This window comes from Tyto alba, unplaced genomic scaffold, assembly GCF_018691265.1.
Source record: "Tyto alba isolate M040663 unplaced genomic scaffold, T.alba_DEE_v4.0 Super-Scaffold_3, whole genome shotgun sequence".
NCBI lineage: Eukaryota > Metazoa > Chordata > Aves > Strigiformes > Tytonidae > Tyto > Tyto alba.
The window spans coordinates 5,981,845-6,005,342 of NW_024881304.1; the positions used below are offsets into that span (position 1 = coordinate 5,981,845).

At 36.9% G+C, this 23,498-nt stretch overlaps 2 protein-coding genes across 2 annotated transcripts in view; one reads left to right on the forward strand and one right to left on the reverse strand.

The window, feature by feature from the left end:
• The first annotated feature begins 2,280 nt into the window (after positions 1-2,280).
• Positions 2,281-23,498, forward strand: part of APPL1 (adaptor protein, phosphotyrosine interacting with PH domain and leucine zipper 1) — a 31,806-nt gene continuing 10,588 nt past the window's right edge. Inside the window, exons 1-15 of the mRNA XM_032984309.2 lie at positions 2,281-2,400; positions 7,091-7,189; positions 8,304-8,363; positions 10,279-10,350; positions 11,177-11,264; positions 12,836-12,877; positions 13,694-13,752; positions 14,225-14,371; positions 15,840-15,922; positions 16,023-16,181; positions 17,509-17,697; positions 18,185-18,227; positions 20,170-20,226; positions 22,004-22,095; positions 22,667-22,849. Of these exons, the coding sequence (XP_032840200.1) occupies positions 2,347-2,400; positions 7,091-7,189; positions 8,304-8,363; positions 10,279-10,350; positions 11,177-11,264; positions 12,836-12,877; positions 13,694-13,752; positions 14,225-14,371; positions 15,840-15,922; positions 16,023-16,181; positions 17,509-17,697; positions 18,185-18,227; positions 20,170-20,226; positions 22,004-22,095; positions 22,667-22,849 (1,427 nt within the window). The 5' untranslated portion in view covers positions 2,281-2,346. The remainder of the gene's footprint in view (positions 2,401-7,090; positions 7,190-8,303; positions 8,364-10,278; positions 10,351-11,176; positions 11,265-12,835; positions 12,878-13,693; positions 13,753-14,224; positions 14,372-15,839; positions 15,923-16,022; positions 16,182-17,508; positions 17,698-18,184; positions 18,228-20,169; positions 20,227-22,003; positions 22,096-22,666; positions 22,850-23,498) is intronic.
• ASB14 (ankyrin repeat and SOCS box containing 14) overlaps positions 16,407-23,498 on the reverse strand; it is a 29,583-nt gene continuing 22,491 nt past the window's right edge. The window contains exon 10 of the mRNA XM_009966021.3: positions 16,407-16,419. The gene's annotated coding sequence lies outside the window, so the exon portion shown is untranslated. The remainder of the gene's footprint in view (positions 16,420-23,498) is intronic.

Here is a 23,498-nt window from a genome sequence, read left to right on the forward strand (position 1 = left end):
CCCTCTTGCACTAAACCAAACAATCATTAAACTGAATTGCTAAAATCTACAGGAGGAAGACACATTTTTATGCTACATGCCAGCTGAGATACCAAGGCACATTTCTACATATTAAAGATACATTTGTTAGTGTTTTGTTTTTTCTTCTACAAAACACTTAATTCTCAAAGAGCTGTTCTCTATTCAGAGCAGGTAAAGAAATGTTTTTTTCCTCTGCCACTTACAGCTGTAAATATACAAAGCTAACTAAAATCAATTCTGTTTAAAGTTACCAACTTCCTAAATTCTGCTAGAGAAATACATTCTACAGTACAAAACAGAGAACATTTCTTACAGAAGGCCACTGTATGTCAGTCACAAGTTAACTGATCTCAAAACCTGAAAGCTATGCACATACACATAGGTCATGAACCAACGCTAGTGTTCTGTCCCATAACAATTACAGATGCAAGACCTGGTCTTTAAAATACCTGCTGAGGTAACTGTTATTACCCACATATGACAGGGAAAGAAAGAAGTGGTGTGACTTGCTTTAGTCAGGTGAGTCATCAGCTGAGCTGGTAACTTTGAAATTTCACCATTCCCTACAAAAAAAAATCCCAAAACAAACCACTACCACACACATACCTCAAAAATCTTTAATTGTTTGTAATTTAATAGCAGCCTTTATCTGCTTTTAAAAGTAAAACATGATCTGATACAACATAAAGCAAGGACTCCATAGCAAGACTGTACAATAGTTAATCATTTGCTCTGCTGGATGACTTTGTGTACTTTCTACTCTAGTTTTATACTAAGTTCACCTGGCCCCAAAAAAGCAAAACTGGCAAGGGAACAGCCCTCTTCTTTAAAAAACAAAACAAACCCCACAACCCTCTAATAATAAAAGTATCTAAAAAGTTACTGATCATCTATTAAAATGCAGAAATGAAATATCAAGTAATTTCAGAGTGGAACCAGTTTGCAAATTCAAAGATGATATACAATTTGGTTTTGCTTTAGTTTTAAGAGAATTTTATGCAGCCTCCCGTTTGACATACAGTATATTTTAATGTTTTTAAATTAATGGAAATTTAGATGGATATTCTTGATGAAGCAATCTGTACATACTCAACACCTCCTAAGAGACCTACTCTTAAACTATGAATTGCTTAACCTGCAGGAATAATTTAAAGTACAATAACTTCAGTGAAAACATACTAATCACAGAGGCCAATTCAATAAGCTCTTTTTAAAACAGTGCACAATGATCTAGTTCAATTCCAGCAAGCCACCACAATAGTTTCAAGCTTTTAAAATTAGCCACCAACTTCCAGCACCAAGCTTATCCCGTCGAAGAAAGCAGGGAGTCCATTAGAACTGATTATACTCTTGGTTCTGAAGTGGAAAAACTATGGTCAGCAATGTTGGGGTTTTTTAAGACACGAGGCCCTCAGATGAAGCTATCACACGGTAACAAAAAATACTAGCTACTTAGGGATAGACATACATTCTTGATAAAAGCCCTGGTAGATGGTGGAGAAAGACATGACAGGGATAAAAGATGATTTCTCAAAGGGGGCGCTCCAGGTAACATCAAAAGAGTGCAAAGATGCTTCCATCATGACAGGGACACAACAGCAATAGTCTCACTGTGGCTGTGCCCCCAAGTTAACTGTCTGTTCTGAGAAGACAGAAGTCTCCAGAACAAAGACTAACACGGCTGGGACGACATACTGATGTGCAACACGGAGCACGTAACTACAAACACAAAAAGGGGAAAAAAAAAAAAAAAAAAGTTTCCTTGCTTTTTCCTGACAACCTCGCTTGACAACCACGGCCTGTCCGCGGCACCGCTGCACAAACACCTCAGCGTGGAAAGGTCCCTTGCTGTCTCCGCACCCCACTCACCTCCCCGAGCCGGGGCCGGCCCCACGCAGTGGGTGAGGGGCGCTCTCCCGAGGAGCGGGAGCCGACCTGGCCGCCAAAAGGCGCCTCTTTGCCGTCCCGCCATGGGCACCGGGGGGGGAGGCGGCGGCGGCGGGTCGCGCCGTCTCTCCTCCGCTGAGGGAGGGAGCGTGCGCGGGGCGGGCGGCGCGAGCGGAGCGGAGCAGCACATCCGCGCGCCCACGCACAGACGCGACGCGACGCTCCCCCCCCGCGCCAGCAGCCCCACGCGCGCGTGACAGGCGAACAGATCCACACGCTCACCAATAACAAACTGGGCAGGCTGAGTGGAAGAGCCAATAAGGAGACCAAGCGGGCGGTGGGGCGGGACATCCGTCGTGAAGTGGGGCGGGGGGCGCTTGTGCTGTGGCCGGGGCGGAGGGGAGCGGCAGCGGCGCAGGGTCAGCCTCGGCGGCCGCCATGCCCGGCATCGACAAGCTCCCCATCGAGGAGACGCTGGAAGACAGTCCCCAGGTAAGAGAGGCGAGACGCAGCCCGGTGGATGGAGGCCAGTCGGGCCCAAGCCGTGGGCGCCGGGCCTAAGGCGGCTTCTCGCCCGCTTTCTCCCGCCGTGTTGCCTCGGGCGGTGTTGGAGAGCCGCGGTGGCGGGGGGGGGGGGGGGGGAAGCTCTCCGCGGCAGCGGCGCCGGGACGCTGCGCGCGCGGCCGGGTGTCTTCCTCTCCTCACCCCTGTGGCGGGGCAGCGGCTTGGGGCAGCAGCGGCGGCGCTTGGGCTGTCAGCTCGGTCCCCGCGGCTGCTCCTTCCCGTTCGCCGGTTCTCCCTGGCCGTCCTGCGGGCTCCCGAGCTGTTCCTGGCGCGCCGAGCTCGGTAACGCTTTTCCAGAGGCGCTGGTCCTTCAGCGGCGGGTGGCAGGGTAGCAGCTTGCATTGGCTGCCTTGCTGCCCCACCCCCACGTTTGCCTCCATGGTTTATTTTGGAGACCTCGTGGTCATAAAACCCGTCATCACGTCTCAAGTCAATTTTTCTTATTTTTGTCTTTTATTAAAAACTCATTAAGGTTTAATAGATACGGATGAGAAGCAGTTAGTGGGTGCGGTTATCGTGGCGGTTGTTAATGCTCTGAGTAGGTGAGAAGCACACGGTGCTGAGAGGCTTGAATTGCTCGGGTATCTTCACTTCCATTTCTGCTGCTTGACCTTTGTCAGAGATGCCGTGTATTGCATTGGCATTTCTTTAATACTACTAATATGCAGGAAGTGCTTTATTCAATTGCTCTCGTTGATGCCAGCAATAGAAATCAGTGTAAGTATCTTTTATTGCTCTTCTGAGGTGAAAAAAAAAAAAGTTTATAAAATATATATTTTTTTTTTATTGCAGCCTTTTGAATTACAGCCCTTGTTTTGCTGCACTGTTTGTGTAGATGAGTAAGTCTTCCTATGTTGTAATAGCATATGCATTGGTAGTTTTGATTCATCAACCATACGAAGAAAACCTTTGACTTGCTTAATAAGGAATTTTAACCCCTAAAGTTACAACCATTTTAACAAATCTACATTACGTCGAGGGATGGCTTAGAAAAGGCGACAGAAAAAGGCCCTGCAGGCAGGGTATCATTGCGTTGTGAAGGAGAGTACCTATATAGCTCACATACTAGATGTTAGATGAGAGCTAGCCTGTAGTACGGTCTCTGTCCCAGAGAGTAAACCTGATGTAATCTTATGAAGAGGAAAAAATTTTGAAAGTGTTAAAATAATAGTAATTTAACAAAATTCTCTCTTGAAGGTCCGTTGTCTGTATACAGAAGTCAGAACTATTCATATTTATTAGAAATGTCAAATGTACGATAAACCTAGGATCCCTAAAATGTGGGATGTGGAGGGGGGGGGATGTTTCTGAGCAGTTAAGACTGTAATCTCATTCGGGAGGCACATGTGAAAAAGTTACATATTGAAATATAATTATAAATTCTAGAATCTTCTAATTAAGGTTATGTGATACAGACTAGCAAAGCCTAATTTAGCCCAATGAGTCTGATGTGCTTAAACTGTTAGATCTGTCAGTATCTTCTGTTTTGGGTAGGTACAAAATTTTACATTCTTCAGTCAACCTAATATTTCAGGTTTAGAAGAACATAACAAGGACTTTGTAGTCTTCTGTTACATTAGTTCATTTCTGTTACTTTGAAATCAGTGCAATGAAAATAACAACAATATTGCTTAAAGAAAGAAGAAACCTTGCTTTCTTCAGGAGTTGCCGTGACTCTTTGATAGATGTGTTCACACTATAATATTGAAAAAGATCATCAACCTAGGTCCTTGTTTAGTGCTGAGCTATGGGCTGGAGTTTTGCACTTTTAGACACATTTCAGATACTAACTTCATGTATATGAACATCATATCAAACTTATTCTGCATCTGAGGGAAGGAAAGGCTTTTCTAAAATGGCAAAACCCATTAATTTCCTCTTTTCCCAGGATAAAAATCTAACTACTGTGTCTTTAGACATAAACCAAATGCCAAATTTACTTTGTCTTTTGCTATGCAAAGCCGTGCAATTTAAGTATTAACTTAGGACATATATTACACACTTAGTCAGTGTTTATATATATATACATTTAGAGAGAGTTTCTGCTCAGACTTATTTGCATTCCCAAAGCAATGCACAATAAATAAGCCAAGAGACTTGATTATATAGGGTCTATGTCATGTCACTTATGTTACCATACATATGATAACGCAGAATACTTAACAGTTTACTGACTTCTAACTAGGTGGTTTCTTCGTGCAGTTTATCACTGGTAGTTTCTAGTGTACCTGCTCATATAAAGGCGTTGAAAACATCTTAAAGAACATAAAAAATGATGCAAAAGTTTACTGGAAACATGAATAAACAATTCCTCTATTTTTGTTAAGCAATAGTCTGCTAAAACTTGTTTACAGTTGTAGGTTATTTTCTTTCTATCTGTATCACACAATGTCAGTTTCAAGTCTAGACATCAATAACATATTTTTACAATAAAACAGAAATGCTTTTAATTACAGTGTTTGGTTTTAAAGAGTAAGCGTAATCTAGAAACTTTACATGATATTCCTTTAAAATTACAAGTTCAGGTTTTTTAATGTTCAGGTTTAAAGGTCATGAGTATATAAATCAGTGGTTACAGTACTATATAATTTTTTCTTTTGCATTCCTTCATGTAGGTCTCCTTTAATGGGAGAGTCACAGCTATTAAGGTGACACAACATGTTGCCACACCTGGTAAACATTTGACTTGTCCTCCAACTCCTTCCTCCTCTACCCCCCTTTTCCACTTGTTTTATAAACTAGAACCACCATGAAAGAGATTTATTGTGTTGATGATGCTGTTTGATTATATCTTTTATATTTAAATATCTTGTGGGCATTATCTGGGATGATAATATTTGTGAGACAGCCAGGCATCTAATTCAAGTTAAACAAAATAATTTAATGTCAGAAGGATGGTCAAATAATATGCTTTATACAGGTTTAATGTGTACTCCTTGATTATCATTAAAAGCTGAAGATCAGAAAAGAAGCTGAAAAAAGACCTCCATGCTTCACGGGAGATGGCTTGAAGTCTCAGTCGTTTCAAGACAAGACTTTGACATAGCAAGAACTCCTAATAATAAAACCCTTACAATTCATATGTAGTGTCATCCACTGCTTTTTGCTAATCTCATCAGAGAGGTTTTCCTGAAGTCCAGACTTCTTGTGTCAGTCTTTAAGTTTTTTTTTCCCCAGATCCCATAAATTCCTTCCCTTCTTCTTTGAGGAAACTACAATTATTTAGTCTAGGGAAGACTAAGAGAGAGAATTTCCAATGTAAAGTGTTTAACAATCATAAATGTACTTACATTTCTTTCAGTTTTCTGTCCAGATATTAACTTCACTGTAAATCTAAAAACAAAGCACACTCACCTTGATAAAATGTTACTAAAGTTAAAGGGTTTATTTTGTGGGTCTTGCAAGTAATACTCCTGTTTTAACATCCAAGCATCCCAACCAGTATTTTAGTTTAGGAAAAGCAAGTGTAGTCTGTGCAGAGTTACGGGTACATTCTCTGCTCTTCCCCCTGCTGGGTTTTTGTTTTGGTGGAAGGAAGCTATTCAATATTCTCGTGGTAAGGAGTAACATTGCTTCCAAGTGCAAAAAGGATGCAAGAACACTGAGTCAGCATCTCATTTAAGCTTAAGGGCAAATTAGGCCTGAGCAACCTGATTGCCTTCTCATCCAGAGTCAGTAATTTCATAATAGAGAAGAGCAGTGGATGTCATTTACCTTGACTTAAGCAAGAACTCTGGCACGGTCTTGGGTAACATTCTTCTGGCTAGAGAGGTACAGACTGTGACCTGGGTGGAAAAACTGGCTGGAGAGTTGGGCTTAAGGAGTAGTGATCAGTGTTTTGAAGTCTAAGGTGGACGATGATAGAGGTTGATTTTGAGGTGGATACTGTTAAGCACCTTCATCAGTGATGCAGGCAGTGCAAGAGGATGCATAGTCATCAAGCTTATGAGTGACACCAGCTAAGGAACAGGCTGACTGACAAGCTGGGCTAAGGACACAAGGACAGATGTTTTCACTCCCTTGAAGTGGTGAGGGAGAGAAACATGTATCTTAAGAACAAGATGTAGGTTATACTGTTCTGTTTTGGTTTGGCTTTTAGCTGCTCAGCCTTTTGATTACAGAATTGACTGTTACTGCACAGGTGAATTATAGGTCCAAGCACAGCCAGCAGCTGTCTTCGGGCAGAATGGGTAGCATCAGAAAGCCACAGCCTTTGTTTTGATCTCACTGCAGAAAAAATGTGTATACTTGGCATGGTATTTAATACTAGTCATCTATACCCTTTTCCTTAGGGAAGTACTATAGTGGGTCCAATTCCAGTAGTTGCCCACAGTTACAACTTCTTTATACACTTATCCATCTCCTTTGTTTTTTTCCTTTCTGAAAACGTACCTGTATTAGCCTGGAGAGAGGCACACAGCAGGAGTGAGGCTGAGCTTGGATATCTTTAAGAATCTCTGGCATGCAGTAGGTGTCATTCCTGTAAACAGTGCTGGATGGTTTATAAACCTTTCAGTAATGAAACCTGGAACAATTCTATTTAACTTTGACATTGTTACATTTAAATACTACTCTTCTAACTTGACATGTTAGTGTTTTGGCTATTTCCTTTTTACAGACCCGATCTTTGCTGGGAGTATTTGAAGAAGATGCAGCTGCAATTTCCAATTACATCAATCAGCTATTTCAAGCCATGCACAGAATATATGATGCACAGGTAGTGTTAATGAAATTCCTGAATGTATTACTAGCTTTTGAATTGCATTTAATGTCATTTGCTTTTTAAAAAAATATTATAAGCAATATTTTTTTAAAAATTCCACATTCTTTACATATTTATATACATTATTTATACACTTCAATTGTGGAAGTGAAATAAAGTAAGAATTAAATGATTATTTTTCTGCATGTTAGGGATTGGTAAAGACTTAAGTTCTCACGATTTCTTTTGCAACAGAATTTCTTAGGCCAAATAAAAATATTTTCTTGTTTTCTAGTAGTACTATTATGTTTCCCAAGTGTTTCTAAAATGTTTCCCATCATGACCTTAGTATGTACCAAGTGGGAGATTCTTTTTTACCCACAATATATTCGTGTTTCACTCATCATCTATAAGTAGCAGCACTTTTATGCCAAAGACAGAATGTCTTTTGTGTGTTTTTCTGGACAATTGAGTTTATGGCTGTATTATTAATTTGTATGTACTTGAACTGTTTGACTTTTTTACTGATTTGTTACTCTTGCTTTTCATATTTTTATTTTACTGTTGGTTTTACTGTAATGAGTAGTGTGTTTATTGTAGGTTTGCTGCTATATAGTTTTATTTCACTGCTTTTCTATTTAGCTTTTAATTTCTGTGCTTTCTCCTTCAACTGCATCATGAAAGATGCAGTTGTTCCATACTATGAATCTGCTAAACAGGTCCTGTCTGTGTACAAGTACAGAGCAGTTTGTAATCTGGTAGTACTGAGGTTCATTGTAGTCTTTTCTTTCGTTTAAAGATAACAGATTCTTAATACTGAGTAACTAGGGCAGCTAATTTGAAATAATTAAATGCAAATATGCACTACTTAACATGAAAAATACAGAAATTGGTGAACATAGTACAGGCTGTGAACTTGGTGTTTGGAAACACTGATTACTTGTAACTCAATGATGTTAGAGAATGGAAGGGCACGATGTTTAGGTTTTCCGAAAATCTGCAGTCAGATTTTAAGTTCCATGCCTGTAATAGTTTCCTCTTCAAATACATGGTTATTTTTAAATACTAATTTAAATCACAAAGTAACAAGTTTGGGTTTTTTGTTGTTTGTTTGTTTTTTTAAAATCAGAATGAATTAAGTGCAGCAACTCATCTGACTTCAAAGCTTCTGAAGGAATATGAGAAACAGGTACTGTGTAAATCATTGTTGTCTTTGTGTGGTCAGGACTATGTATTTTTGTAGTCTTTATCTCCCAGAGCACAGTGTAGAATGTGTTTAGGTTTGGTTCAGATAAAATGAAATGCTGTGGTTGGTGGCTTGAACCTTTGCCAAAAGTATCTACTGTCTTTCATACTAGTATTTCCAACTAAAACAGAATGAAGTTCCTCTTATTATGATGAATATTAGTAAGTTCTGAAATATTTTACTTTTGGATCACTGTTTTGAGGGTTGCTTAGGGTCATGGTGGTGTTTTTGTTCTATAAACCTGTTTACTATTAAGTGCTTTAATTTTACTAGTCACAAGGAGAAGAGGTTACATAGCAGTCTTCATTTAACAACCATAAATTACTTTTATTGTGAGAATAATTCCACCTCGGAAAGCGCAGGTTGTGGAATCCATAACTTTCTCCACTGGTAGCCTGTACTGTGAAGGGTTTCCTATTTGTAGCTGTGCTGCTGGGACCCCTCTTCTGAGGTGCGTGTTAAAAACAAGAAGTTGCTTCTTCTAAGGCAGCTGGTACTCCCTACCCTCATTTTCTACCTAAGGAAGTAAACTGGAAAAAGTACTGTTTACAAATTATTTTGGTTTGGTGAGTCTTTTAGAGGGGTGAGATGACACTGTTTTTCCTTCACTAGTTGTTACTGACCAATAGGTGTAATGCAGATAGAATCAAAAACTGCAGTGGTGTTGATCCAACAGACTAGTGAGTATCCATACCTACAGTAGTTCCATTAGAGAGAGATGGAGAAATGGAGAGATGTAGAGTGTCTTTTTAAATCTTATATTCCTAATGACAGACTGGAAATGCTGCCTAAGATGTCTGTGCTACTTCAAATTATAGCAGCAATTAAATTATTTCCGTGTTTTTTTTTTTTTTAAGAAGTTGCTGCAGTACTGCCATTTGAAATGTTTTAACATTGATGCAATACTGAATTGACTTTAATGACACAGCTGTTTAATGAATTGCACTGTTTCTGCCATTTTCTAGCAAAAAATATAGCATTTGCAAAATCAAAATGAAAAGAACTAGCTTCAGTTTAGAAGAACCAGTTAGGGCAAGATACTCATTCATTAGTAATTATGGATATCAAAATATACACCAAATACCCTTATTTCAATTACAGTTTGTTATATTCATTGAGAAGAAGGAGGGGGGCACATAAGCTGGAAGGAGGTGCTCAACATTTTTAATAAAGAATTTTGGTTTTTTAATATTTCCAAGTGGTTTATGTATAGCTGCTGTGAATTAAAAGAAGAATTAAATTAGCATTGGGCCTTTTAGCTTATTTTTCTGATTTGTTTTCTTTGGATTACATTTTTCCTAGTCAGGGGATTAGCTTAAAAATAAACAAATGATGTTTTAACTGGGTTATTTGTTTTTGAGATGTGACCATTTTGGTCATACTTTTGCTTCCATCAAAGTATTTTAGAAGTAAACTCTTTTGGATGGTTTAAAAATTTCACATAATCACATAATTTAAGAGCTAGAAGCTTAAGAAGAATACCAAATACTGCTTAATTTTTTAATAATTTTAAAATAATTTGCAAAGCTGAATAAAAATCTTCATAGATGTTGTCTGCATCTTTCTTGATTTTTTTTTTAAATAAAATTATTAATATATTTGTAAAATCATTAGAATAATGAATTAATATATTTTAAAAATAGGGTGTATTTTGGTATTTTTCTTAATGAGAATTGTTTATGACTTTCCCTTAACCCTCCAATATTCCTTCTTCACAGGACAATAAAGTGCTTCAGTGTATCTTAACTGTATAATATTTTAATATAATGGAATACCTAATACAATTACAGACATGATGAATACGGTTTTGTGAACAGCAGAAAACACTGCCAGTGTGCCTCCTTTTATTTTCTTTTAGCGTTTTCCACTAGGGGGAGATGATGAAGTTATGACTTCCACTCTACAGCAATTTGCAAAAGTGATAGATGAGGCAAGTACTTGTATCTGTTTCACTTACTTTGCTAATGTTGTCATGTACAGACTTTAACTTGCTTAATTATGCCAGCCATTTTAAGATAGGAGGTACAGGAATAGCTTTAATTTGTCAATAAGGTAACATTTAATTATATATTGCAGCATATGCTTAAAGTTACATAACCTGAGGATAAAGAATCGATTCAACAAAAAGAGGATACATTTTTAAGCAAGAAAGGAGTTTAACTTACTGTAGATACATTCTGTCACGTTTTATGGCTGTCAGAAACTGTTTTTCATGAGAGTATTGGTATTGCCTGATTTTTAGATACCTGACTGGCAAAGTAATGTTCTGCTGTCTGTATTGGGAGGCAGAGACTGACTCTTACAAAAGACAACTTAGCAGCAGTAAGATCTGAATCAGGATTTTTTCTGTGATCCCTCTCCCCACTTTTAACACTACTCAAACAGCATTTTGAGGGGAAGAATACAAATTTGTTCTACCTCTAACCTGTGAAAGATGGGCTGTGATGTAGCTGGAGGGAAACTGCAGAAATAAAGTCACCAGCCATCAGAACGTATGAGGCCATCTTCTGACATGATTCATTAATGTGGAATAAAGTTGGAAAAGTAGGGACAAATACTAAACTGTAAAGGTTCCTATAAAAAGCTAGTGTTGAGATCAAGAAGCTAGAAAAGAACAGCTACAAAAAACGAATGTGCAAAATTATGTTTGAGTTGTACGTGTCATCTTTGAATGAAATTGATGTCAACCTATCTTGATTTGATTTATTCTCAACACTGTTTTCCTAATATTTTCTCCTTTCTCTTGTCTTTTACAGCTCAGCTCTTGCCATGCAGTACTTTCAACTCAACTTGCAGATGCAATGATGTTTCCTATTACCCAGTTTAAAGAAAGGGATCTAAAAGGTAGAGTACTTAAAATAATACTGTTTTTTTTTTTTTCAACAGCAGCAGTAACAAAAACATAGCATTTAATCTCCATGACTGTTGACTAAATAGAATACACCATTTATTTTTCAGCTCTCAAAAGTATGCATCTCCCAATTTAAAAAAAAAAATGTAAGTTATTTCTGTTCACGAGAGTATTACAGTTGAAGAACTTAACATTATTACTGTTCCAACAAAAACATTATTTATATTATGGAAGCACTTCTATTCAGGATGAAAATTGTGCAGTTACTGTAAACATTAGGAAAGAATAATTTCAGATAATTTGTATGTTCAGGAAATACTTGTGTATATTATAATACCATGACATCAATATACTGGCTGGACTAAACCCAAAAGGCAAAGTTCCAAAGTTGTAGTACTTACTATATTATTAAGATTTAGTAAGGTGGTTCTTCAGCCCTGCTGGTAACATATGTGACTTCTTACGTGCAGGCATAAGATGCTTTCAGGTTCTTTTGTAACAGTCACATCTTATTCCGCCTGGTCTAGAAGAACATATAATGTGTCTGATTATGATATATTTTACTCAAGATCTAAAGTGAATAGACTGGTGTGGCACATGGGCTTCACATATAAATAAGAGTTAAAACCAAAATAACTTAAATCCCTAATGTGAACATCTTAGAGTACCTAACATATGATTCTTTTAAGGCTAAATTGAAAGAAAAATTACAACTCTTCCATAAGTCTTCTACTCTTTATGAATCTTGGAAAGTACTTATTTGGCAACAGTTTGCTGCAAAACTATGGATTAAGTAGATGATGCTTTTTGAGCAAGGGAACATGAGTATCTCATGGCTAGTATTATTCCTCAGAACCTGGAAAAGTCTCCCGTTAATATTTCCTGAAGAAGCATCCCTGAGGCAATAATCACATATTAAATTTTCCCACTGGGATGTTTTTGACCACCAACTGGTGTAGTATTTAATGGCACCATACTTCTTTATGGACTTCATAGGAACTTTCTGCAAAGCTTCTCTGTGCTTTTTTTTTGTCTTTGCTTTACCATGAAGTTGAACATAGCTCTCTACTTGTTTGTGTTGTAATATGACACAAAACCACAATCAAGATCAGAACAAGTGCTAAGTACTGTACTGTTTTCTGTTTCTTGACACAGTGAGGCTAAACAACCATCTAGAACATGACTGATCTTAGGTAAAAGGAACCACACTGTGGTTGGGGCTTTCCTTTGATCTTGTGATACTTCCCCATCTCCTCTGCTTCCACTTCCCCGACTCAGACCAGAACTATAGATGATGCATTTGTATTGACAGTGTCTTTCAAAGTCTTTTGAAACGAAGTTTCTCCTTAACTTACAGTATCTCTTTTTGGAAAGCCAAACAGCCACATAAATGATACTCGGGCCCTATGTAGGAACAGTCTTTCCTGTCCACATAGTGCCTGTGCTGTTAACTCAGTATGCAACAAAGTGTGGACTACAACTGTTTAGCAGTGAAACATTGCAATAGAAACTTCAATGTGTAAATGTTAATAACTTATTTAAATTGTGATATGTTGTTTTGTAGAGATACTAACTCTAAAAGAAGTTTTCCAAATTGCAAGCAATGGTAAGTATAAAATACTTAATGTTATAGATACTATGAGACAGCAATATTATTGTAGATTATTTGCTCAGAAAACTAGTGAAGATATTTGCAAGGCTTCATGTGAATAATTAACATGTAATTTTTTTCAGTGACACTTAGGCACCCAGCTTTCCTTGGTTCACTTGTAAATCCCTGCTTTGTGTACCAAAGTGTTAAGGCAAATTGACAGTATTAGTCTTTTTTACAATACTTAAAATGTATGTATAATTATTCAACAATATAGGATTACACTACCAAAATTACTAAAAGTAGTAAGGTGCTAGCTCACTTCTTCAAGTCAGGACTGGATTAATAAGCAAATTTTACCTCCCTAAAATTAGTTTGATAGTTCTCTTCCTTGTTGTCAGAAGTTACTTTGTTTTTAGCTAGCTCTACTACAGAGAATATATTCTTTAAGTAAGCATTAAGTAAGGATTCTGCTTCTCTCAATGTAAATTGCTTAATTGCTTTAGCAGTAAAAAAAATTAGATACAGCTTTTAATAATGGAAAGTTGTCTCTACTTACAAAAAGTTGCTGTCTTTGAAGAATATTACATGTTTAGGGAAATTTGTAACAATTTGGCCATATATGCATCTGGTGAAAATATTAATTCAGCCCAAGTATTTGTGGCAATGAGGTAATTATAAACAGGCAAGAACAGTTTTTAACGGTTTTAATATGACAGAACTTTGCATTCAGATGGCTGTGCAACACATAGTGATATAAAAGATTTTCTGCTCTGTTTTGTACGTCATTAATTTATCAAAATGATCATAAATTCTCTCTTGATTGCTTAGATCATGATGCTGCCATTACCAGATACAGTCGGTTGTCAAAAAGAAGGGAAAATGAGAAGGTTTGTAAAACAAAATACTTCATATAAAGATTTTGAGGAGATAAGAAATAATTTTCATCTAATATATGTATTTATGATGGAAGACAATGTGTGGCAGGTTCCACCTGAAGTTCGATAGTTGGTTTTAGCAGTCTAGACAGTTTGCTTCAGAACAGAAAAGCAGGTTTCCCCAATACACGCCTTTCTTGTAATACTGAAAATGCTGTGTAATTCAGATAGTGATAGTATATTCGGTTTATTTTTGTGAAAAAATAACCACACTTTGCAGGGAGAAAAGAATGCTGTAGTTGTTTTTCATGTATAAATTAGAGAAGTGGAATTGTAGGGTAAAATATGCAATTGCTGATGATAGTGGGTAGAACATAACTGTGGTGTTTTTCCTATGCTGGCTATAAAGCTGTCCAGAAGGCATGTGATGAATACAAAGTCTCAAACATTCCTTTTTTGCCCTCCCCTGTCTGTTTCTCTTTAGATCAAGGCTGAAGTTATAGAAGACGTATATACTTCAAGGAAAAAACAGCATCAGACTATGATGCATTATTTCTGTGCATTAAATACTCTTCAGTACAAAAAGAAAATTGCTATGCTAGAGCCCTTGCTAGGATACATGCAAGCTCAGGTAATTTCAGATTCTGAAAGCCATAGGTCTGAAAGAAGATGTAACCTTCATGAAGGTTGATGTACTGAAATCCATCCCAAGACCTCTTTTGCAATCCAAGGAAGCAAATGGAGAATAAGACATATCCCATCCTCATCCCTGTAGCTGTCATAGCTGCTGCCATGAACACTGTCATTAGCTAGCACTAGTCATTTCCCCCTCAATGTATGAATCTCATCATGACATACCCTCAGTCTTTTAGGAAAGTCTGGGTGACAAATATAAAGACCTAATTCTACCCCAAAACCCAGATGGCTAAATTTAATGCACTGCCTGAATTTTCATTGCTGGGTACTTTTTCCCCTCAGTCACTAATGGGAATAGCTGATGTGTAACTTCCATGTGCTACACATGGAAGCATACATTCTTAGAAAGTAACGTGGAGACAGTTAAACTCTTTCCTGTGGCAGCTATCCTGAGATGAGATAATCATCAGTCACATCACTACTGTTTTGAATCAAGGGTGTGGAAGAACGGAAAAGCTAAAAATCATTCTGGCTTGGTTTTGTTTAATATAAATGAGTTCACGATCGCTTTATTTTGAGGATGGGTGCAATAGAACATAAACTGTTCAAGTTCTTTGGAGACTTAATTTTTATTTCCAGAAGTATGTCATCAGGATGCATTTTTTTAGGAACAAAAAAAAAAAAAGTCAAACTTTGCAGTGTCTGGCACTGCCACAGTGTCCTGAGTAGAAATTAACTTTTACATACTCTCTGAAAGCTTTCCAAGTCCAAGAAGTCTTACTTCTTTTTGAAACTTTGTAGGTTGTATTTAAGAACTAAGCTCTGAATGTTTTCTATAACAAAGTAGCGCAAGTTGTTCAGGTGCAGGTTTTTGCTGAATCTAAGAATGAGAAGGTCAGGACCATGCCCTGTGGCTTCCTGTTATGAGATTTCATATGGCTAAACTTAATTTAGATGTGCCAGTTTTTCTGGACCAATATGGAATACACTGTGTTTAAGATAAATATTGTCAGTTCCCCTTGGCAGGGTCCACAGTTAGAGGATGGCCCTGCACAAGGTCTTACAGGTTTCCCCTCTCTCATGCCCCCCGAATAACCCCACCCATAACACAGCACTTAGCAGGCTGATGGGCTTGGAAAAGTAGACAGAGACCTTGGTGTCACTGAAAGATCAAACCTTGTTTCGTTTGCAGGACAGTTTCTACGTATTTCTATATTCCTCCAGATGAGACTGCACATCCTCTTGACACAATGAAATCCCTCTGCAATGTCAGCATCAACCTTCACTTGCAGACAAAAACATGTATTCTGCTCCTTTTATTGAAAGGCTTTGGTGGGAATGAGGGATGAAAACAGATTTATCTAAGAAAATTTAACCTCCTATGGTTTCATCTGTTAATTGTTAATGTAGTTTTATTAATGACTAAATTCTCCATTTTCCTCCTCTTATTTTTTCTTTTAAAGATAAGTTTTTTTAAAATGGGTTCAGAAAATCTTACTGAGCAATTGGAAGAATTTTTGACCAATATTGGCACAAGTGTACAGAAGTAAGTTATGTTGAATTTTGAACTATTATCAAGACAATTATTTTTTCTGTTTCTACTTACTAATAAATTAACTTTGTTCAAAACACATTATTTACCTTAGTGTTCGCAGGGAAATGGAGTGTGAAGTAGAAAACATGCAACAAACTATCGAGGACTTGGAAGTAGCTAGTGATCCACTGTATTTGCCTGATCCTGATCCTACGAAATTTCCTGTTCATAGAAATCTAACCCGGAAAGCCGGCTATCTCAATGCAAGAAAGTAAGATTAACTTGTTACTTCAAAATTCCAGAGTATTTAATTTTGGGAAAAGAAAGCTAAAAAAGTATGCAATATTCTTTTGAAGTTAGCTGTGCTGATTTTACACACTCATTTGAGTAAGTCACATAGGAGCTATTCTGTTTCTTTCTTTGGACTCCTTCAGTTAATTAATATTAAAATAATTGTTACACTGACATAGTGCCATTCAGGTGCAAAGCATAGTTATCCTGATTTTAGTCTAATTTTGCCTGAATTTTCACATCAAAAAGGAAATGTTTGAGAGTGTAATTTCACTAGATTGTAAATGGAAAACAACAAGAATGCAGCTATCAGGATTGTTCTATAAGTGTCTGTTAAAGCTTTGGGATTAAAGTTACTAATAAAATACGATGAACAAGATACACCAGGCAAAACATTCTCTGTTAACTGAAATACACTTTGAATGGCCTGCTCAATTTCGTGATGTGGTCTTATGTCCACTGGAGGGAGCCGTTACTCTAATAAAGTCTAGCAGCTGATTTTTATAGTTATTAAAAATAAATAGTAACACTCAGATTTCTTTTCTGTAATTTATATAATAAGCTCCAAGGAATTTAAAAAAAATGTAAATTCCTTATACAGTAACAGTTAGAGTAACATACTCACTGACTGAATTTCTGTAGCAGAACACAATTGCAGCAATTAATATTGAAGAGAGTATCTGAACAAAAAGGGAGGCTAAACTGCAAGTGTTATTGATTTTTGGTATCAGATTGTTCCTCTTCTGTAATGGGGGGGGGAACCAAACCAACAAACCAAAAAACAAAACAAACAAAAAAACCCAACCAACCAAACAAAAAAAAACCCACACACCAAAATTTGAACATGCTCTAAGCAAAACTTTGGAAATCTTTCTGAATGGTACGAAATGTTTGAAAAATTGAGGTATTTTACATGACTGACTAATTCTTAACACTAAGTTTTTTCAAGCTTAGTCTTTAACAATATAAGTGCAGAGTTCAGAGGTCTTAATTATATTGATAATGCATCATTTGAAGATGCATATTGTGTAAAGCAATACCATAAAAGCTGATCATTAAAACTGATGCCTTTTAATTCTAAATTGTTTCATATCATTTAAGAAAGTAATTATTATTGTATGTATTCTTTGCCCAGCAGTAGGTTCAGCATGGAAAAAACAATGGATGTGAAGAAGCAGTTTAGCTGTACAGCTGACATAAAACATTAAATGGGGACAGAAGTGCTATTAAGTGCCCAGATGGTTTGTTCCAAGTGATTTTTAGCTCAGTTGAGCTCCTAATCTACTAAGAACCTCTTTGTCTTTTAGTAAGACAGGACTGGTATCTTCCAGTTGGGAGAGACAGTTTTACTTCACTCAAGGTGGAAACCTGATGAGCCAAGCAAGAGGTGATGTCGCTGGGGGACTTGTCATGGATATAGACAATTGTTCTGTAATGGCTGTGGACTGTGAAGACAGACGCTACTGTTTTCAGATAACATCTTTTGATGGCAAAAAGTAAGTATTCTTAAATTACTGTTACCTGTAAGTAATACTGGACTCACTAATTAAGAGGAGAAAGATGGTCTGCCTTTGGCCAGATTATACCTTGATAGATTCTGGGGGTATTTAGAAGCAAAATCTGGGATGTCTTCTTAACTTTGTAATGTCTGGGTTTGGTTGTATAATGTAGCTGAGTGGTATTTCAGAATAAAATTACATAATCAGTTTATAGTCATGTATTACTGCACTTTGTGAGTTCTTAAGTATTACATGGGCACAATTAGAATTTTGTTGCTTTCTTATTTTCAAATGAAATAAAGCCATAGATTCCCCCCATGCCTCCCCAATTAAAATGTTGATTGTACTCAGCACATGCACAGAATCTTTCGCCTTGCTTAATTTGTTGTGGAGTGTACAAACATGAAAATGTAGTTTCCTGTCTGAGTGTATTTGTGAGGTGCTTTAAATAGACAAAATTGTCTTCTCCGTTTTCTTCTTTCAGGTCTTCAATCTTGCAGGCAGAGAGTAAAAAAGATTATGAAGAGGTAAGTTTATAGGAGGTTGGTGTGGAGTCAGTGATTTTCTGTTGTGCAAAAGGAATATATTTGTAACCATGGTTGGAATGCTCATTTTATGTTCTCTAGGTAGTAAGCAGTGAAGTTTTAACTCATTCTATCCATAATGACGGGTTTCAGGAAGTCTGACAAAATATTACTGTGTTTAAATCCTAGAGAAAAAAATGCATTAATGATTGCCACAAAGACCTTTTCAGTATTATGGAAGAAAGAAAGGCAAAAAGAAGAAGAAAGGGAGGAAAAAAACAAACAAACAAACCACCACAGTAAAATAGCTAGCAGTAATGGAATCTTGACAAATGCTTCTTCTCCTCCTTCCTGTTTGTGTTTTCCTGACGTTCTTTCTTCCTACCTGTCAGGATGGAAACTAAAGGAAGTGTTAGGTTAGGACACAGATCAAGATACAGGCAGTTGAGAAAAAGAGGAAAAACTGTTTTTCTGCTCTTGATGCATGATAAGAAACACGTTTATACTCCGTGAGCAAGATGAATCAAGAAATGTGAAATAATTTGCTTTTGGACTGCTTCGAAAGCTGTTTGTGATCATTGTTCCCAGCTGCGAAATCTGGAGATGGAGATTTACTTGCGGGTTCGTGGATGAATACCAGCTGGGATGTGTCAGTCTTCAAATGCTAGCTAGCAGACTTGTGTCAAATACTGATGGGGACCCCACCCAACCGGTGGGGATCTCTCTTCCCTACTTGATTTAGCATTCTGAAGAGGTGAAAACAAAAAGCTTCTCTGGACTTTTTGCAAATAGCCTAATGTTACAGGCTTGTACTGGTCAAAGGTTATAGTTATTGGAATTTGTTTTCCTTGGACAGCTTTTTACAGCATTCCAAAGGATTGCACAGATGGGCCAAACTTACAGATTCGTTATATTCATAGTGTATGAATACAGTCAGATTTGTCCAGAAACAAAGGAACAGACGTAGTAAGTGATACAAAGTATTTTTTAATGCCTGTTTGCATTATTATTCAATATAGACTTTTCAGTAAGGTGAGGGATGGGAAAGAAAATGTTTTAAAAGCACTGTTGATTTGAAATATGTTTCGGCAAGCAGCTGGATAAGGAAATGTAGAAAATGTTGTACTTCCAGCTTGCATTCAAATTCCTTTGCATTCTTCTGTGTTACAGTGATACAAAATGATCTTTTATGCCATTTCTAAGGCTTTTAGCTGTGCTGTGACAGGTTGGCCCTGGTTCTTCTGCTCTGTTGAGGTTGGCTAATATCCTAACTGCAACATTTGCACTCGGATGCCTTACTGGAGGAAGGGAGTTTACAGTCAGCTTGGGCAGCTCAAATTGATGATTTTATGGGCTGCAGCTGCTGTGCTGTCTTTTAGATAGCTCAGGTGACAGCCGTAACAACAAGCTGGGATTCAGTGGAGCAGCACTGGCAGTATGCATGCAGGTTTTTTTTTTCCTTCAGAGAAAAGTTGAAAAGCAAGGAGCAGGAGCAGATGATTTTTCATATCACAGGGAGAAAACAGATTCTAGTTTATAGATGCAAGAAATAGGCAACTTCTACAAAGGGCAGATGGAATCTTTATAATATCTTCAGGAAACAATGTCATCTGCAGTCACAGAATAATGGAATACAGAGAATCCTGATTTTTTTTTTTTTTTTTTTTTTTCCTTTTTAATTCCATAGTGTTGTGATTTAAGCTTGCTTTAGTTTTGATCTTTAGTGCGACTAATTTTTTCAAGTAAAATCTGATATTGTAAGGTGCAGTAGGCAGATAGCTAATTTAATGACAAGCTGAGTATGCAGAATTTTGGTTTCACTACCTGAATGACGAAGAAAGTGGGAAAATTGCTGTAACCAGCCAACTCGGGTATTAATCAAGCTTGTTAAAAAACTGTGAAAAATAAAATTGTTTTCTTTTTTCTTTTTCTCTCTCTTTTTCAGTGGATATGCACCATAAACAACATATCTAAACAGATATATCTAAGTGAAAACCCTGAGGTAACTTTACTAAAATTTATAGTATCAGTAATTTGTTAAGATGTAGAAACGCACAAAAATAGAGATCAACTGCATCTAATCGTTAGAATAGAATTAAGCTGAGTACTTCCTACATGATGACTAATAAGCTTTTCATGGTATGAAAGCATAGTCTGTTGTCTCCTTCATCTAAATGCTTATATAGAAAGCACTAAAAATATGTGAGTTTTATATTGGGTATAATTTTTTGACATCTTCAGGATGCTGTGCTTGTATTTTCTGTATGATGCTTTGTTACAAACTAGTATGACAAATATTCAGATGGATACATTTAATTTCTACTAGAGGGAACTGACAGTTCTATAAATATGAATCTTATGAGCACAGCAATTTTGTAGGAAAAACATATTTTCACTTCATGAAAGTTATTTCCCTTTTAAAGAGTTGGAAGTTGATTATTTGTTTCATGTAGAGAATTGGAATAAGTAAATTCATGTCATTTATAAGGTGTACATATATATTCATAGAGTAAGTTCATATTGATACAAACTGATGTAGTGACTTTTACTTGATACATTAGGGGACTTGGCCCAACAAAATCTGTTTTAGAGCATTTATCTATATATAAATTCTGTTGAAAGTGAAATTGTATTCCTTGACATCCCTGCTGAGGTCTGAAACAGGTTATTGGAAAGGAAACCTGCCAGTGATCGTATGCCAGAGATGAGAACTATAGACAGAGCAGTCAGCAGGTGGCTTGTTGAATAATACAGGAATTCATCATTCAATTATGTCACACAAGGCTCTGGCCAAATGATCTGGAAGATCGAGGTGAAATGGAAAAGTGTGTCATGCCAGTTTTTGGTTCAGGAACTAAACATAACCTTGTAGATAGCACAAGTACCTGGCTGACTAAGTTAACTATACAGATGAGATAGAAAATAGTTTTAGTGCAGAGCTCAGTGAACCTAAAGCACATGTTCTGATGAATATACAGTGGAGGTTCTGTTAGTCCTGGCATAAGTGGGTAGAGCTCCCTTCCATCACTGACGATGTGTGCATTTACACCTCGATGTTAGTGCCTTCTCCTCGCTTCCCAATGGCTTCATAGTCATTCTCATTTTCTTAGTCACATGCTTACACAAAATGTTGCTCTTGATAGTTTTGTCTGCTGCAGCTTCCCTCTCCAAAAATCCTCTTTCCTCAAGGACTGTCACTGTGGGCTTTACCCCATGAAGTGAAGCCGTCAACATTAAATACTGATACTTCAGAATTAGTGATTTCAATTAAAGATTAAAATGAAATTCTTCAACTGTAAATGGTCCGTTATTTGTTGCAATAACATTGTTACGTAGTCCTTAACTGATAGTTATTTGTGTCTTAGTTTTTCAGAAGCATTTAAGTGTTCTCAAATTTCAGGTGCAGACTTTTGAACCTTCATGTTTTTTAGTTAGGAGTTGAGGACTGCATTTTGCAAATGAGATTTTTCTTTTTCTTCCTGGCTACATTTGCTTCTTTTATTACACTTATCTTTGGGGCTTTTCTCTATTATGGCTTTTGTTAACATTCACAGTATTGTAAAGCAAGTGCATTCATTTAAATTTAGAAAGTGAACAGCAGGAAACGTGTTCCAAGTTAGAAGAAAATACTGCAACTATGTTAGTGAAAACTTAGGAATGTAGCATTCTCACAGAGGGCTTTTATAACTTCTGTCACCTGGATATAAATAAAACTGCAATCTTAAAATTTATTCTGAGGAAAATGTTTTCAGGTTTTTTTTCCCATTTCTCTATTGCAGGAAATTGCTGCACGTGTAAATCAGTCAGCTCTGGAGGCTGTTACTCCATCTCCTTCTTTTCAGCAGAGGCATGAGAGCATGCGGCCAACCGTGTAAGTTAATGAATTAATAGGTCATTTGAAAAGCACATCTACAAAGAGAATCCAGGATAAAGTTCTGGGAATTAAAAAGCACCAAACAACAAAACTTTCTGTGTTCAGAACTAAATCTTTGATTGGCTAGAGGAAAAATTCTTGAACTCACCTTTTTAGTATTGCTTAGCATCCATTGTTAAAAGTAATCTAGATTTTCAGCTGACTAGACATTTTTGTTGCTTGCATCATATGTCTGTTTTGTTGTATGAATTCATGATGAGATTTTTCTTAATGTGTCCAACTCCTGGAAGCAGTCCTGAGACTGTTTTAACATCAACAAATAATCACATATGAAATATAATACAATCTGATGCAATTATTAATTAAAGAAATAATCTTACTTAAATTTGACTAGGAATGTAGACTCCATTTTTGCTTATTATATCCTGATCATCCCCAGGTTTTTAGGTTTTGTTTTGTTTTACATCCAAGTTTTGGAATAATGTATTGGTCTCCCACATGATCTAATTTATTATGAACCAACCTGAAATGAAGGTATCTTAATTTTTATGTTTTTATTTTGTTTTAGACAATCTCGTCCTCCTGCAGCTCGTACTAGCAGCACAGGGTCACTGGGATCTGAATCAGCAGCTTTATCAGCACTTTCCTTGGATTCACTTGTTGCCCCTGACACTCCTATACAATTTGACATAATATCTCCAGTCAGTGAAGATCTGCCTGGTCAAGCAAAATCTTCAGGGCAATCGGGCAGGTAGGCAATGCAGAGAGAAGTAAAAAAAATTCCTGAAGTTCATGTTATTAGTCTAAACACAAACAAACAAGAAAACCATGTTTAGGCTGCAGCTTCAGAACACACACTGCCTTTGCCCTGACTCATGTCACAAAATATACAGTGGCCAGTGAAGCAAAACAATTTTTTAAATTGTTAGAGTTGTAAAAAAAAAAAAAAAAAACAAAACAAAACAAAGTCTTCATTACATGCACTAGATTCAAGGTACAGTTTTCTATTTAGCAGCAGCTTTTCTTGCTTTAACAGCTAATGCTTTTATATATTGATTTATTTTAATCTTTTGGTTTCACAAAGTATTTTCCTTTCCTATTGCTTGCTTACCCAGCAGCTTGGGTTATTTCCTCTTGGAAACTCAAGAGAAATTTGGTAGCCCTGCCTCCAGTTGATGATGGCATACGATGACACTCTTCTTAACCTAAAAGGTGAGTGAAAATGATCTAGGCTTCTAGAGTAATCTCATATACAGACAAGTTAAAATTGTCTAAGAGCTCTTCCCAAATAGAAAAACAATTTCTCCTACTTGTTTTTTTGTAAACCTCCCACTCAAAAATAATAATACAAACCTGTAAGTCTGCACTGTATTTCTGGAATTATATGTACAGAATTCAGA